The sequence below is a fragment of the Syngnathoides biaculeatus genome, chromosome 23 (genome assembly GCF_019802595.1).
Source record: "Syngnathoides biaculeatus isolate LvHL_M chromosome 23, ASM1980259v1, whole genome shotgun sequence".
In the NCBI taxonomy this organism is placed as follows: domain Eukaryota; kingdom Metazoa; phylum Chordata; class Actinopteri; order Syngnathiformes; family Syngnathidae; genus Syngnathoides; species Syngnathoides biaculeatus.
Window position 1 is genome coordinate 15,515,170 of NC_084662.1, and position 15,319 is coordinate 15,530,488.

The window sequence follows — 15,319 nt, forward strand, 5'->3', positions numbered from 1 at the left end:
AAACAATTAGCAAAAATGGCGGCACAGGAAGAAAAGACTAGAGCGAAATTGTCCGATTTACCAGCTGATTTCTCACTCGCATTCTGAGCTAACAGTGAAATATCGTTGAAAAGCAGACAGCAGGGCTTCAAGTATTTCAGCGAGGGGTATTTCAATGGTATTTACATGCATATCGGCGGAGAAACCATTTATATTAGCGCGAGATCTTTCCGGAGTCAGAGGAAGACCGAGAAGCCACATAATATAATATATTATAACCCAAAGACGAATTTGTCATTGACAGTTTCCAGTGTGTTTTCGTGTTACATATCACACTTGTGTGCAGAATCTGCATATGTATCTGTATAGCCGTTTTTGTGAACCGCCGTATGAAGGAAAAGAAGAAGGTGAGGCTTGATTTATGAGTTGTTTCCCTCGTTTTCTTATTGTAACGTCACGCGCTCCCCTCAATAATTATTCTTAAATTAGTGCCGAACCTACGTAAGACCCGACCGAGTACGACAATCACTACTTTAGTGTCCTCAAACATCCTTCCTTCAGTCTTGGTGTCTCGGTGCACGTCGAGGGCTTTTAGGACTGCTAGTCCGGTTTAGCTTAGCTCATTAGCTGCGAACAAAGGGACACGTTTGTGCAGTCAGATCATCGCAAAATATCGCTCAACACAGATCAAGTGTGTCAATCATTCACACTTAGCTATGTTATGCAAGCGAAGAACTGCTTATTCATTTATATGAGACATGTATTGAAAATCAAATATAGGACTTACCTTCGTGCAAACATATGTGTTCCGGTTGATGGATTCAGTTGATCATGCGTTCTTCCTCAAAGTTTTATCCATCAAAGACATTTTTCGTACTCGGTCTTCTGTTCCGGTTGATTTTAGATGGATTCAGTTGATGATGCGGTCTTACACAAAGTTTGATCCATCAAAGACATTTTTCGTACTGGGTCTTCGGTTTTGGAAAGGGTACGAATTGAACTCCATCAACTAGCCTTTCAGGATACCTGTCGTCACTATTACAAAGTCTGTGACTACACCTCTTAACCATATCTGTTGTTAAAGAACCCAAATATGCGATAAAACGCTAACAAAAGCTACACTGGACCATGCAACGTTGTCTGAGATTTGAGTCTGAGATTATGCAGATCTCTGGCCTCTGATTGCTCAGTGACGCGGATTGCGCAATATCCACGGAGGGGTCAATTGCCCCTAGGTGTGATCCTAAGTGTGGCTGTACCCCCTTGTCGTAACGCCCTGCCCCCACTAGGGGGCGTCCGCACCAGTTTGAAAACCGCTGCTGTATACATTCAGTCCCTGAATGGAAAATCCTTATTTTTAACTGGGCTCTCTGCCTGAGATCACCGTTTGCAGTAAACACACACTGAGGACGCTAGGAAAAAATTGGGCAGAGATGATTTAGAGGAGGAATTCAAAGAGTACAACCATCAATCACTCTCCATCCAAAGCCACAGCGCGAGCCGAGGCTACGTTTAAGCGACGGAAGACTCACCGCGTCGGGGACGTTGTACGACACCCAGAGAGCCGCGCGGCGGTCGTGGCTGTAGCCGGTGATGTAGGCGGACTGGTGGAGCAGGCAAAAGGTCGCGTCGGCCTGCACGACGCCGGGGACGCCGAAGGGATGGTGGCGGCGACGTAAGCGCGATTTGACGGCTGCAAGACGAAAACACGAAAACTTCAAAATGGTTTGCGGCCCACGCAATTCCTGAGCCGTGGATTACAAGATGCAGGACCAAAGTTCTCCTCAATTAAAAAAAGACTTCACGGCACGCTTTGGCTCGCATTCACTTGGAAAAACACTATTATATTGACCTCATTTGAGTACAAAGGAACTTGAGCCTGCGGGGGGAAAAAAAGGGCCACAAAGCTGAAGTACAAAACTAAAATGTCTAAAAATACAACCCACGCTGCCGCGATGAACTGTGAATGCATTCCCTGCATGCAACCCACGCATGTGAGTCGCCCTTTATGGTCGAGGGGGGGGGGGTCACACAAGCTTGCAAGTAAAACAGAAACGTTAGAAAAGCCACTCACTGGCATTTTGGATCATGATTGCCGAGTTCTTGTCTTCACCCTGAAGGGAGGATACCGTTTAAATATATTGTACACTGAAAATGACACCATGGAATTGATCACGCGGTTCCGGGGGACCGAACGTTTACCCTTCCGCACGTGCAATTGAGGTCGACGGCGGGGCGGGAGGCGTCGGCCTCGCAGGGGGTTTCGTGGGAGAGCTGCGCGGGGTGAACGGGGAAGTGGACGGGATTCTTCAGGAGGTGGTTCAGACTCCCGTGTGTACCGTTGTTCGGAGACGGAGGAATGCCGAGAAGATCTGGAGTGAAGGGGGGCAAATGTTAAGGTATTTGAAACGACTTAACCGTTTCCAGTCCATTTGGAATCCCAGCAGTTTTATTATTATTATCCTCATTATTCTTTTTGACTGTATGACCTTTTAAATTTACCGTAATTCCCAGCCTACAAAGTGCACCTGGTTTGTAAAGGAAATACCATTTGGTACATACATATGCCGCAGCTGTGTAAAAGCCGCAAGTGAAACACGAGATATTTAGAAAAGAAAAATGGCGCACAGAGCTCATAACTAACGCTAGCGCCGCGCTAACACGAGCACCGCGCTAATCCTAACGCTAGTGCCACGCTAATGCCAATGCTACCACGGCTGGTTAAAAAGAAACATACCTGTAACAATCACAGAGACAGGGCAGTAACACACGAGCGCAGCGCTAATAGGGCTGGACCGGTAAAAGTCACTTCCTCGGCACATATATTCCAGCGGCCTCACTCTTACCTTTTCTGCTCGAGTCCCCCCCCCCCCTTGCGGCCGTTAGGAAAAAATGCACAAATTACCCGCATCACCGCACAAACCGCAGGGTTGAAAGCGTGTGAAAAAAGTCGCAGCAAATTTTATTTTTATGAGGTTACTCTTTATTTCTCATAATATTTTTCTTTTACAGTAATTCCCGGCCTACAGAGCGCACCTGGTTATAAGCCTCACCGAGTACCTTGAAACACACATTGAAACCCGCGATATTTACAATGGAAGACGGTACACAGAAAGAGCTTAACGCTAGCGCCGTGTTAGTCTTAACGCTAACGCTAGCGCCCCGCTAGCACTAATGCTAACAGGTCCGGTTAAAATAAAACCGGTAAATATCACTGAGACACGCCAATAACACAGCAGCAACACGCTAGCGCAGCGCCAACAGGCCCGGTAAAAGTCACTTCCTCGGCACATATATTCCACCGGTCTCACTCTTACGTTTTCCGCTGGAGTGCCCCCTTGCGGCCGTTAGAAAAAAATGCACAAATTAGCCGCATCGCCACATAAACCGCAGGGTTGAAAGCGTGCGAAAAAAGTCGCGGCTTGTAAGCCGGAAATTACGGTACTTGGCTTGACAACAGAAAAAAATCTCGCTGTATCAAATCAATTTGGAGTATAAAACAGAATAAAAGGTAGTCATGATGTGCCGGAAGTGAGGAGGAAGTCAAAAGTGCCGCTTACCACACATGACGTTATATAATTCAATGCTCTCAAAAGGAGGTACAACGGTGTTACTTTGAAGTCCGGGACCATAACCGATGAAGATTGACTGCAAAAACAAATCAGATTTGGATTACATTCAGTGAGACGGAAATAAAAAAGAACAACAACAGCAAGACAATATTTCCAGTGTGTTTTCTGACTACTCATTCATCAGCATGACTGAAGTAAATCTGAACAATTTGAAATTCATTTTTTTAACCAGGAAGGAAATTTACTCTGACTGACGAACATCCTTCCATTGTCTCACCTGCATGTTGCCGAAAAGGTTATCGGAGCCGTGGAAGCCGCCCGAGCAGTACTTGATTTCCTTGCGGTTTCTGCGCACATTGAAATAAAAACACGTTGTTAATATATCATGTTCGGTCGTACACGCGCACACAAAAGTCAACACGGTACTGTTTTGTATTCAAAGTCATCGAGACTTGAGGGAGGTACTAATTTAATTTGGAGGAGAAACTGACCAATCAGCAAGCTTTCCCTTAAAACATCCTTTGGTCAATAATTATTATAAAAGCCTCTAATTACCTTAATTTTAGTATATTGCCAATATGGTTTGTTATTACTGGATAATATTCAATACTTTGATTATTGTTCACACCTATGGACAAATCAGAGCACAGGTGTCAAACTTAAGGCCCGGGGGCTAATTCCGGTCTGCAAATCCTGTGCGTCAACGTCCGTGATTCTTATAATCCGAACTAAATTTCAAATATGAATACGAAATGAATAATACTGTTGCGACATTGCAAACATTATTTTTGTTACCAAACTTGAAGAATAGTCGAACAAACTATCAGCCTTGATACAATGTGGCCCGGGACACAAATAAACTTTACAGTCATGTTTTTGGAACACGGGAAATCACATACTTGCTTGATTTACTTTCAAAAATATTGAAAGCTTCTTTTGTATTCAAAGTCATCAAGACTTGAAGGAAGTAATAATTTCATTTGGAGTAGAAACCGACCAATCAGCAAGCTTTCCCGTAAACATCCTGAGGTCAATACTTACTATAAAAGCCTCTAACTATCTTAACTTTATTAGCATATTATGAATACTATATTGTTATTACAGGATAATATTCATTAATTTGATTACTGTTCACACCTATAGACAAATCAGAGCATGGGTGTCAAACTCAAGGCCCGAGTGCCAATGCTGGTCCGCAAATCCTGCGTCAACTTATTATACTCAAAACAAAATTTGAAAAAATATGAATACAAAATGAATAATATTGTTGCGATATTGCAAACATTTTTTTTTGTGCTACCAAACTTGAAGAACAGTTGAATAAACTATCATCCTTGATACAATTTGTGATTTTGGAACACGGGAAGTCCAAAATATCGGAAGCTTCTTTTGCAATTTTTAGGTGAGCGTTCACCCAAACGAGCAATGAATCGAAGTCGCCGAGCTGACTTACAGCGCCGCCTGCCAGCCTTCTTTCATATACAGGTGTATTCTCTCTATTCTCACGTTGTTTGCAAAGTGGAAGCGCTTAGGGAGGTGCTCTTTAAGGTACGGCCTCATCGGCGGGTCGGGAGTCCTGCACTTGAGAACAGACAGAGAGCAGGCGCAAATCAGCACGCGGCGCTTTGCATGACACGGCGCCAAGCGAACACATCGTCATTCATCCACTGGTATCAATACAATAAGTCACGTATGGAATTCTCTGCATACCGACAAGTTCTTCACGAGGCCCTCGTAGTCGACTGTGGGTGGGGAGGGGGAGAGAAACAAAAGGGGATGTTTACAGTGGGGTAAAGGTCAAGGGGGGCAGGGGGGGGGGGTGCTCCACGGGTGCTTGGAAGGACGGGAATTTGGGTGTCGGGAACTCACAGGAATAGAAGTCGTCCGGCAGCCGGGTGGGCCTGATGCGAGCCGCCGGGCCTTGAATGACGGTGAAGTGGTCGGTCTTGTTCTGGTAGGTGGAAACGAACGCTGCCCTATCACACGTCGCGTTTTCCATGCCTATAAAATCATAAACAGTATTGTGCATCATATGAATACATCAAACGAAAAACTACATGCACCTCAACATTTAAATATGACCAAGACGCAAAGAAAACAATCAAAATGTGTGGCTTGTTCCGTGCACTGACATCCATGCATCCACTTTCTGAGCCGCTTATCCTCACGAGGGTCGCGGGGAGTGCTGGAGCCTACCCCAGCAGTCAGCAGGCAGGAGAGCTGGTTAGGGTACACCCTGAACTGGTTGCCAGACAAAACAGCCGCACTCACAATCACACCTTGGGGCAATTTAGAGTGTCCAATTAATGTTGCATGCTTTTGGGATGTGGGAGGAAACCGGAGCGCCCGGAGAAAACCTACGCAGCCACGGGGAGAATAGGCAAACTCCACACAGGCGGGGATTGAACCCGAGACCTCAGAACTGTGAGGCCAACGCTTTCCAGTCGATCCACCGTTCCACCGCAATGACATTTATTTCTTTTTAAGGGGGAAGATAATCGCACTAATCCCTTGAAGCAAGCGTCCTGGCGTTTCAACTGTTTTTACTCATTCGTTACGATTCCAGCCATTTTTTTTTTTTTTTTTTTAAATCGATTGTTCCAGAGTTGCAGTAAGGCAAAAAAAAGTGCTTAGTACGCCACTCCGATTGGGTTCAACTTGTAAACGGGGCATGGGATCACTTTCGAGAGAGAATAATCATCCTCTCACATTCGCAAAAGCTACCCAGTTGCTTTCATGAGTTAAAGAGTGCCAGGGCCCAAATCCCAAATCTGAAAAATCCCCCGATAGCCGCCAAAACCCGCCACACATGAGACCTGGATCGACTTCTGTTGTACTTTACTTATCTTAAGTAATTCGATCATTTGACTACACATCCAGCTGGTAGCACTTTTTTTTTTTCCCAACTCAGGTCACACAGCAATTTTGTGAGCTCCCTCTGGCGCGTACTCGCAGTTTTCCCGTGACAAGTGCAATGACTCAACCGAGTCAAACATTTGGAAGGCGACTGGAAGCCTCCAAGCCATCTGGGCCCAACTGGACGCCTTTCGACAGTGAAACCACAGAGACTTCAGACGAGCGCAGCGGTTTTTGCGACATCCAAATTTTGGACCTTCTGGCGACATTTGTGTTCTTTCATAGTCACGTATTGATCTCAGCTGCTCAGCTGGGGTTGGGGCGAGTTCACAGCAGGGTCAGGATTTAGACCTCCCCATGCGAAACAGGCCTCACGGATCCAAGCCGACCTGTTCCGTAGCTTGCGTGTGAAATGATGTTCTCGACTCACCGTGATCCGATATGACGAGGAGGTTGACGCAGTGGAGCAAGTTCCGGTCCATCAGACCGTCCATTAACTTCCCCAAGACCCGGTCCACGTTCTTCAGTGCCTCGACCAGCTACAGGACAAATGAGTGTCATTTCAGATTTAACATATCAAATAGGATCAATATAATATTGACCTGATAAATGATTTATATTGACAAAATGTCAAAAGCAAAAATAATAAAACTAATAGCCTTATTATTACCATATTATTACAAGCTAATAACAACAAGCACTTATTTTAATGAATCATGGAACTGTAATTATCTATTTAAGATTGCTGGATAAAATAAACACTGTACATCAAAATTACATGAAAATAAATGGCTAAAATATGTATAATTAAATAAAGATGCAAACAAATGAATATCCTTGACTGACATAAATGGACTTAACAGCACATTGAATTATCATTGCATTTTTACATAATTTCAAATGTGATGATCGCGGTTATAACAGTTAATAACGTTTAGACTTCATAACCGATGCTTTTGCATTGCAAGTGAAAGTCATTCTCCACTAAGTAAAACAAACATGTTGGGCTTGTCATAATTTTTTTTTCCTTTACATGTCCTGTTCCAATTTGAGCAGAAAACAAACAAAATAAAACAAAATAAAAATAATCAGTGTATAAAACTCATAGCTAATAAGCTATTTGCTTATTAGCATTATTATTATTACCATATTATTACAAGCTAATAACAACAAGCACTTCATTTAATGAGTTGTACTACTGTAATGATCTGTTGAAGATTGCTGGATAAAATAATATTGTATATCAAAACTGCATTACATAATAAATGGCTAAAATATGTATAATTTAATAAAAATTCAAACAAATAAAATAAACTTGACTGACATACTATAGCAAATGAACGAAACAGCCCATTGAATTATTATTAAATTTTTATATAACTTCAAATGTGATGATCGCGGTTATAACAGTTAATAACATTTAGACTTCATAACCAACGCTTTTGCATTTGCAAGTGAAAGTCATTCTCCACCAAGTAAAACTAACATGTTAGTTAGCCTTAACATAAACTTTTTTTCTTTACATATCCTGTTCCAATTTTAACAGAAAACAAACAAAAATAAAACAAAATAAAAATAATCGGTGTATAAAACTAATAGCTAATGAGCTACTTGCTTATTAGCATTGTTATTAGCTTATTATTACAAGATAATGACAACAAGCATTTTTCTTTTAATGAGTTATGCAACTGTGATATATCCTGTTCCGATTTGACATCATTTCAGTGATTTCAATTCCCACTGAAGAATTTCAATTCCAACTAATTTCAAACAAGTACGTCAATTTCGACCTGAATTTCCCGAGACCTGTTGAGGCAAACGCTTACTTGGCTGCTTCTTGGTCCGTAGTAATGTCCAGATTTGTCAGGCTCCTCCAAGTACATAGTGTAAAAGTCAGGTCTTTAAAAGAAAAAAAAATTATCACACATTCCGCAGTCAGAATCTCAGCATGGTACGATTATGCGAAATCGCGAAGAAGGTGCAATACCGTTTTCCCGGTGGTAAATCCAGCCACTCAAGCAGCGTCGACACTCTGGTCTCGAAGGCAATGGTTCTGTGCAGACACGCCGACACAAAGCCGTATTACATGATATGACCTCAAACTAGCGAACGTAGCAAAGGCCACGTAATCAGAAACAGCTTTATTGGCCAAGTGTGTAAAAAAAAACCACACAAGGAATTTTTTTCCGGCAGTCGGTGCTGCCCTGGTACGACATTCAGAACAAAGAACAAAGAACAAGAACAGGAACAAGAACAAAAGATATTTCTGTTTACAGGAACTATTCATAATAATAGTCATGAAAGATGTAAAAACTTCACTTGGAACAGGTAAAAGCCAAGTGTGTCAACGTCCCAGATTGTGGTAAGGTTGTACAGAGTGCTTTTACCTGTTCGCAGTTCCCGTTATAGACAATTGTCCAAAGGAAACAGTTCAAAGTGACGAATCGTGCGATAGTCTACAAAATATATTACTAATACTAATATTGATTGGACCAGCAGGATGTGAGTGAATGTCCTAACATGGCACACGGCAGAAAAATAGTAGGTTCGCTGATCAAGAATTTAATGAGTTGATTGCTAAAGGGAAAACAAATTTTCAAATGCCTGCTAGTTTTGACTTTCATTGATCTGTAGCGCTATCCCGGAGCAGGAAGAGCTGGTGGCCAGGATGTGGAGGATCCTGGTTGCTCTGGTCCTAGTTCGCATTGCGTGCAAGTCCTCGATAGTACGTAGCGTGGTGCCGACAATCCGTTCAGCGGTTTTGATTGTCCGTGGCAGTCAGGAGTTTGTTCTTTTTTTGTGGCGGCCCCAAACCAGACTGTGATGGAGGTACACAGCAGTGATTGGATGACCGCTGTGTAGAACTGTTTCAGCAGCTCTTGTGAAAAGGAATACATCCTTTGCTGGGCTTTTTTGAGGATGGAGTTGATGTTCATCTCCCACCTCAGGTCCTTCGAGACTGTAATTCCCAAGAACTTGAAAGTCTCGATGGTTGACACAAGACAGTTGGACAGCGTCAGGGGCAGCTGCGGTGATGGATGCCTCCTGAAGTCCACAATCATCTCTACAATCCTTAGTGTTCAACGCCAGGTTGTCTTGACCACACCAAAGCTCCAGTCTCGCCACTTCCTGTATATTCCCCTTTATCCAAGTCCGAAGTACATCTCAAGCCTTCACCTTCAACTTTCAAGCAAGTCCACCACTGCAGATATCTTCACTAGCAGGTGCTCAAAGAGGGTCTCTCTTTACCTTCAAAGACTCAAGGGATTCTGCACACACTTTCTTCCATCCCCTCCCCCTGGGCAGGAGGCTACTGAGCATCCGATGCAGGACCACAAGGTTTCTTTCCGGAAGCTGTTAGAGTATTATACTGGGATAATGCTCTGGAGCCCCTAAATCAGATCCCCCCCCCATGCCTATTCACAAGTGCAAATATGTTTTTTCCTGTTGTTTATCTTATTTCTTATTGTGGTTAATCTGGGATTTGCGTATAAAATTTCGTGCCTTACAGTGTGTAAACGTGTGTTGCCACGACAATTTAAGACGTGAAATACAGTTGCAAAAATCAAGAACGGCAAATTGAGTCCATACAAGCGGAGTCAACTCATCACCTGGTTTAAAGCGACGCATAAATCAGAACGTCTGGCTGGGTCATGACTTATATTTGCACGTTAGTCACTCAGAACTGAGTGTCTGGGCTTGTCTTGGTTATGTTGACAAACACATTCGCAATGACGTTCCTTTTCTAGGGCTCACCAACACGGTGCATGCAGGCAAGGAATACATGAGTGGCCCCTTGTAAAAACACGATCTTCAAGTCTCGATTATGCATCTTGGAGGTTTGTCGGAGCGCAAGAGTTTAGCCATGTGGCTGGACTTGCATTTCTCCATCTTGCACACGGGCCGAAAATGGCGCCGCCCAATCTAGACTCTTGAGCGGGAGAATGCAGTCAGTGCTTTGAAAAACAGAAGAAACAGTACTTAACAGTACCGTTTTTGTCAGCAAGGAACTGCAGTGCTTTTTGGTACCGACAACCCGAGCAGTTTTGTCTTTGTGGGTTGGGCATCTTATCTTTGGATTTACGAACTTTGCGCGGTGCCATTCACCTTCCCCTGATTCGATCTGAAAAATAATCCTTGAATCCTAATTTAAAAATGTTTCATGGGGTGGCCTCGACACTCCGCATCACACCCGCCTGGTGGGTTGCTAAATTCGTGCGCACCGAGCAAGTCATGCGGTCCAAGTCGTGTCGAGTCTTATAAATTATGAAGTCAAAGCAAAGTTGAATCATTCATGTGTTTTCCCCGGCAACCGAGTCTTGACGGAGCCGCTCTCACCTATCATACGTTTTGTACAGATCTGGCAAGCTGCCATTGACGGCGACATCCGATCCGGGCCAGAAGAAGGTCCCAGTTCTTAATTTGTGACGCTTGGCGGTGAGCCAGACCTGGAAACGAAAAAATTTAAATGACCCAATTTGACTGCACCTTTTAAAGTCCCTAAGAAGAAAAGATCTAAGAGCCCGTGAATTATTCTACATGTTTATTTCCATAAATCTTTCCTCCATAGATGTTTTTTGGCGTAGTTTTTGCTAATCCCAATTGTGACGCAAAGCAGTCCTGCAGAGGAGTTCACTCCCATCCTGGAAAACGGACTTCCGCTCCTTCATTATTGAAAGAAATCTTCAAAGTGCAGTCAGGCCCTACGGACTATCACAGTTTCTCCTAAATAATACAGTATAGTATTCTATGTGAAATATACAAAAAAAAAAAAAAAAAAAAATACTTACAGGCTCCCCTTGGTACCATTTTGAGTTGTATTTCTCCTCAGTTTTCGTGGAGAAGAATGCGTTGAAGTTTACATCGTACATTTTGTTGTCGATTATCCCGTGGGACTCTGGGTAAAGGCCCTGGAAGAGCAGACAAGACCCCCGTTATACCCTCAAAAATATTACTTGTATCTAAAATGCAGATTTTTTTTGTATTAACCTCCCCCAGGCCCTCATAAAAATGAAAAACTAAAGCAACCTTTAATTTCAGAACCTGTGAGTGCCAGCGTGTATTATAAGGTACTAAATGATTTATTATATCATCAGGGATTCAGTATTGTGCAGTAGATGTGTTGTTTTAATATGTTATAGGGAAATTTTACATTTTTCATTGATTCTTCATTGTATCAGTGAAATAGATCTGAGTTTTAACGTTTTTTTTCCCCAAGTGCTTGTATGCGTTTCTCTCCAGGTACTTGACTGCCTTACTTTTATTATTATTTATTAATTGTGTTTTATTTATTTAATTGCACATTTATTTTTATTTTATTAAACATCATTTCAGTGTCCCGAGCTTCCTTCCTCATTCCAAATAAACATCCATCCAACCGTCCATTTTCTGAGCCGCTTATCCTCACGAGGGTTGGGGGAGTGCTGGAGCCTATCCCAGCTGTCAACGGGCAGGAGGCAGGGTACACCCTGAACTGGTTACCAGCCAATCGCACGGCACATGGAGACAGACAACAGTCACACTCACAATCACACCTATGGGCAATTTATGTCCAATTAATGTTGCATGTTTTTGGGATGTGGGAGGAAACCGGAGTGCCCGGAGAAAACCCACAAAGCCACGGGAAGGACATGCAAACCCCACACAGGCGGGGGCTGGATTTGAACCCCGGTCCTCAGAACTGTGAGGCCAACGCTCTACGGCTGCGCCACCGTGCCGCTCCAAATAAACATCTTGGTTTAACTGAAGAGTCAGGTCCTTTTTTGGTAATCGGACGACAGCATAAAAGAGTTTTTCTTTGACCGAACTCACCGCGGGTTTATCTGCCTACCCTGCGTAAGATCGCGTTTGGACTTTGGAACGCTCTTGGAAAGGCCAGTTGCATTTGTCACAGTCAACTGCAATTAAATGCCTCCAGATGCAAGGAAATACAAAAGTTGCAAAGTTTTTTTGTCACAGGGGACAAGGCTTGACTCCTTTTCGTGACTCAGAGGTGTCAAATGTGTTACATTACGGTTACCATCGGGGGACGGTTGTAACCCTAAAACTGCATCCATTTATAATCTCTAGACATGTAAACGTAGTCCAAGGTGTATCCTGGCTCGCCCCAATAGTCAGGTGGGAAAGGCTCCAGCTCACTTGAGACCAATGCTCCCTCTAAGCTGCGCGACTGCGCATTTGTCGCACACTCTCACCGCAGAGGAAAACAGAACCAGCGCAGTGAACCACAGCCTGACGTTTCGTTTTTAAACAAAGCAGCACACTGCCTCTCACAAAGACCTGCTGCTCGGCCACACCGGGTCACACACGCTACTTCCTTGTTTACCTGACAGCGCCCCTCTCCATTTTAAAGGGGTACACCCACAATTACAAACACCGCAGTATGTGAATAATAGAAGAAAAAGTGGTGAAACTGGATGAGATTTTCTCTTTTTTGAGTAAAAAAGGTCTGTTCTGAAGCCAAAGTAGAAAGTACAGGATCAGATGGTGTATAATGTTAAAATTCACCTCGGCACAGCATGATCCAGGATGAAAGCGCAAATGATACAGTGCACGAAAGGTTAATTCTGTATTTTAGATATAGGAGCCAACATAACATTAACCCTAAAACTGTTTGAAGGCATCATTCAGCTTTCAACATGCATTGCTAAAGATATTCTGCAAGCAATAATTCAATTTTACACCAAGAAAAACAGACGGGGATATCATTGTGGGTTGAAAAAAAAAACAAATGAAACAAAGCTGGAAGCAACATTTCAAATTCATAGTTCATAGTTGGCTTAGTATGTATTTGTATCGTAATGTATTTTTTCGTTTGTTGACATTTTCAGTGTAAGTTAGTAAAAATACAAAATTGTTCTTAAAAATGTTCTGATGGGAATGGAATCTGAACCTTTTAATGAGCCATGTAGCTTCAATGGATGACGCTAATTGACCACAGTGCATACGTCTGATGTTGGTCACAGTGGTCAAAGGGGGCGCTCACGGGCTTAGTGTGTTGCTCAGATGTCAAAAATTAGAGGGAACATTGCTTGTGACCCTAATGAGGACAACAACCCGTATGGAAATGGCTAGATGGGTGGTCCGAGTGAGTCCACGTAAAAGAGGAGGTCCAGTCCATACTCACGGTCGCAATGGAGTAGTGGGTCGGGAATGTCTTTGTCGGATACACGGGCCTCATATGCGACGTGGTCGTACCCAAGGCTCCTGCAACGCAGAGTTTGACCCCATCGGGACGTTTCCTCGACCCAAAACTGCCACAGGAATGCAACTTTTTGCCCACTCACGTAACTTGCTGATGACGGGGAGTAGGCTGCCGTGATCTCTCAGATAATCGGCCCGGAAGCCGTCCAAGGACACCAGGATGAGCGGCGACCTGGAGAAACTTGACCAAGAGGCGGCACGACGAGTGAGAAACTTTCAAGGTTGAGTAAGAGGAAGGATGGAGAGATACTCAGCGGGGGGTGGGGGTGGGGGGGGGCGGGGCTTAGTGCAATTTGTCATTTCAGAGAGAGGACAAAGTGAGCTTCCTGAGGCCCACGAAAAGAGATCCAAAAGTCGCACAGAGAACACAACAGAACGATAAATGCGCCATTCAGCGATGAAGAAAAATCAAAATATTTGGCTGAAGCTCAGCCGGTCTCTTTGTTCCCCACTTAAAGAAAGTCACACATATCACTCATTATTTTAGGTACAGGCTTGACTCATCTAATAATTTATCTGATTTGATTAGGCCACACCAAATATGTTGTGGAGACAGAATGTTTGTCAAAAAATTACTTTCTGTAACTTTTTTTATTTTTACTAAGATGGCTTCGTAATACTCACGCGCATTCAGCCAACAGAGTGAGAAAGCACATCTGGTGCACTCCTGCAATGTTTAAATTATTAAAAAAAAAAAAAATGGAACAACATTTGGTTGACATAAGGCAGGATCTTTTTTGGGTAAGCAAAAGAAAATTAGTACGTTTTTAGGAAACCTCGTACAACTCGTGAGTAATGGCTCTTATCACGACATATCTTTGTTCTTGGTTTAAAAAGGGGATGTAAAATTGCAAGAACGTGCATTTAAAACTATTTTTAACGACCAAAGACGCAGCTAGCCCCCCCCCTTCCATGTTCTTACGAGCCTGTCTGGGACAACACACACCTACATGCCTGAGTCACTAGACGTTGTTTTCACGACGACACCGATTTTTCCACACTTATGCAAAAACAACTTCCACCACAGAACGTCACTTTTTTTTTTTTCCCAGATGCAAGAAGACGGAACATCTAGGCAACGACAAACAATACTTCTTTTTGTTTCCCGGAGCCACAAACTGAGAACGGACCGCGAGGAACAATAGTCTCCGCTCGCTACATGTGGGGGTGTCCCCAGTGAATGGGGTTATTTACAGAATCACCGCACAAACTATTTAACATAAAGAATGAAGGGACCGATCTCGTGTGGTCGAAAGCTGGACGGCTTCGACTGGAATACAGTTGCAATAAAAGTTGAATAAATTCCGTGATGACACGCAAAACATTTCCCCATCAATATGAATGGAAATGCCATTATTCCATTCGAGCCAAAAAAAAAGCTGCTATAGCGCTCGTGCACGTGACGTCACCGTTTTCACGGCCGCTCGAAAACAGCTGCTCGACAGTGTGGGAGACATTGAACCGGAGCAGAATATACACAATGCCCGAGACTTGTTGTGAGATCATTCTGTGGTATACCAGCTGAAAAGACCAGAAAAGAGCAACGGATTTCGGCAACTAAACGTGATGGATGGTGCCCAACCCAGTACTCACGACTGTGTAGCGATCACTTCATTTCAGGTAGGACGTATTCTTCTCAATCTCAAATGACCAAAAAGTATTTATAATGCCAAATTGGCTCATTTGAGAACGATGCATATTTAAAAAAA

The 15,319-nt window shown here is 43.3% G+C and overlaps 1 protein-coding gene across 1 annotated transcript in view; it reads right to left on the bottom strand.

Annotated features, from left to right (window-relative positions):
* The window catches only part of enpp1 (ectonucleotide pyrophosphatase/phosphodiesterase 1), a 31,575-nt gene that overhangs the window by 5,593 nt on the left and 10,663 nt on the right, over window positions 1-15,319 (bottom strand). Inside the window, exons 4-18 of the mRNA XM_061812798.1 lie at window positions 13,694-13,791; window positions 13,534-13,613; window positions 11,198-11,317; window positions 10,746-10,855; window positions 8,395-8,460; window positions 8,234-8,306; window positions 6,838-6,946; window positions 5,421-5,552; window positions 5,262-5,293; window positions 5,005-5,132; window positions 3,829-3,898; window positions 3,540-3,627; window positions 2,182-2,351; window positions 2,054-2,093; window positions 1,512-1,672 (exon numbers count right to left, since the gene is read on the bottom strand). Coding sequence (XP_061668782.1) covers window positions 1,512-1,672; window positions 2,054-2,093; window positions 2,182-2,351; window positions 3,540-3,627; window positions 3,829-3,898; window positions 5,005-5,132; window positions 5,262-5,293; window positions 5,421-5,552; window positions 6,838-6,946; window positions 8,234-8,306; window positions 8,395-8,460; window positions 10,746-10,855; window positions 11,198-11,317; window positions 13,534-13,613; window positions 13,694-13,791 — 1,477 coding nt within the window. The remainder of the gene's footprint in view (window positions 1-1,511; window positions 1,673-2,053; window positions 2,094-2,181; window positions 2,352-3,539; window positions 3,628-3,828; window positions 3,899-5,004; window positions 5,133-5,261; window positions 5,294-5,420; window positions 5,553-6,837; window positions 6,947-8,233; window positions 8,307-8,394; window positions 8,461-10,745; window positions 10,856-11,197; window positions 11,318-13,533; window positions 13,614-13,693; window positions 13,792-15,319) is intronic.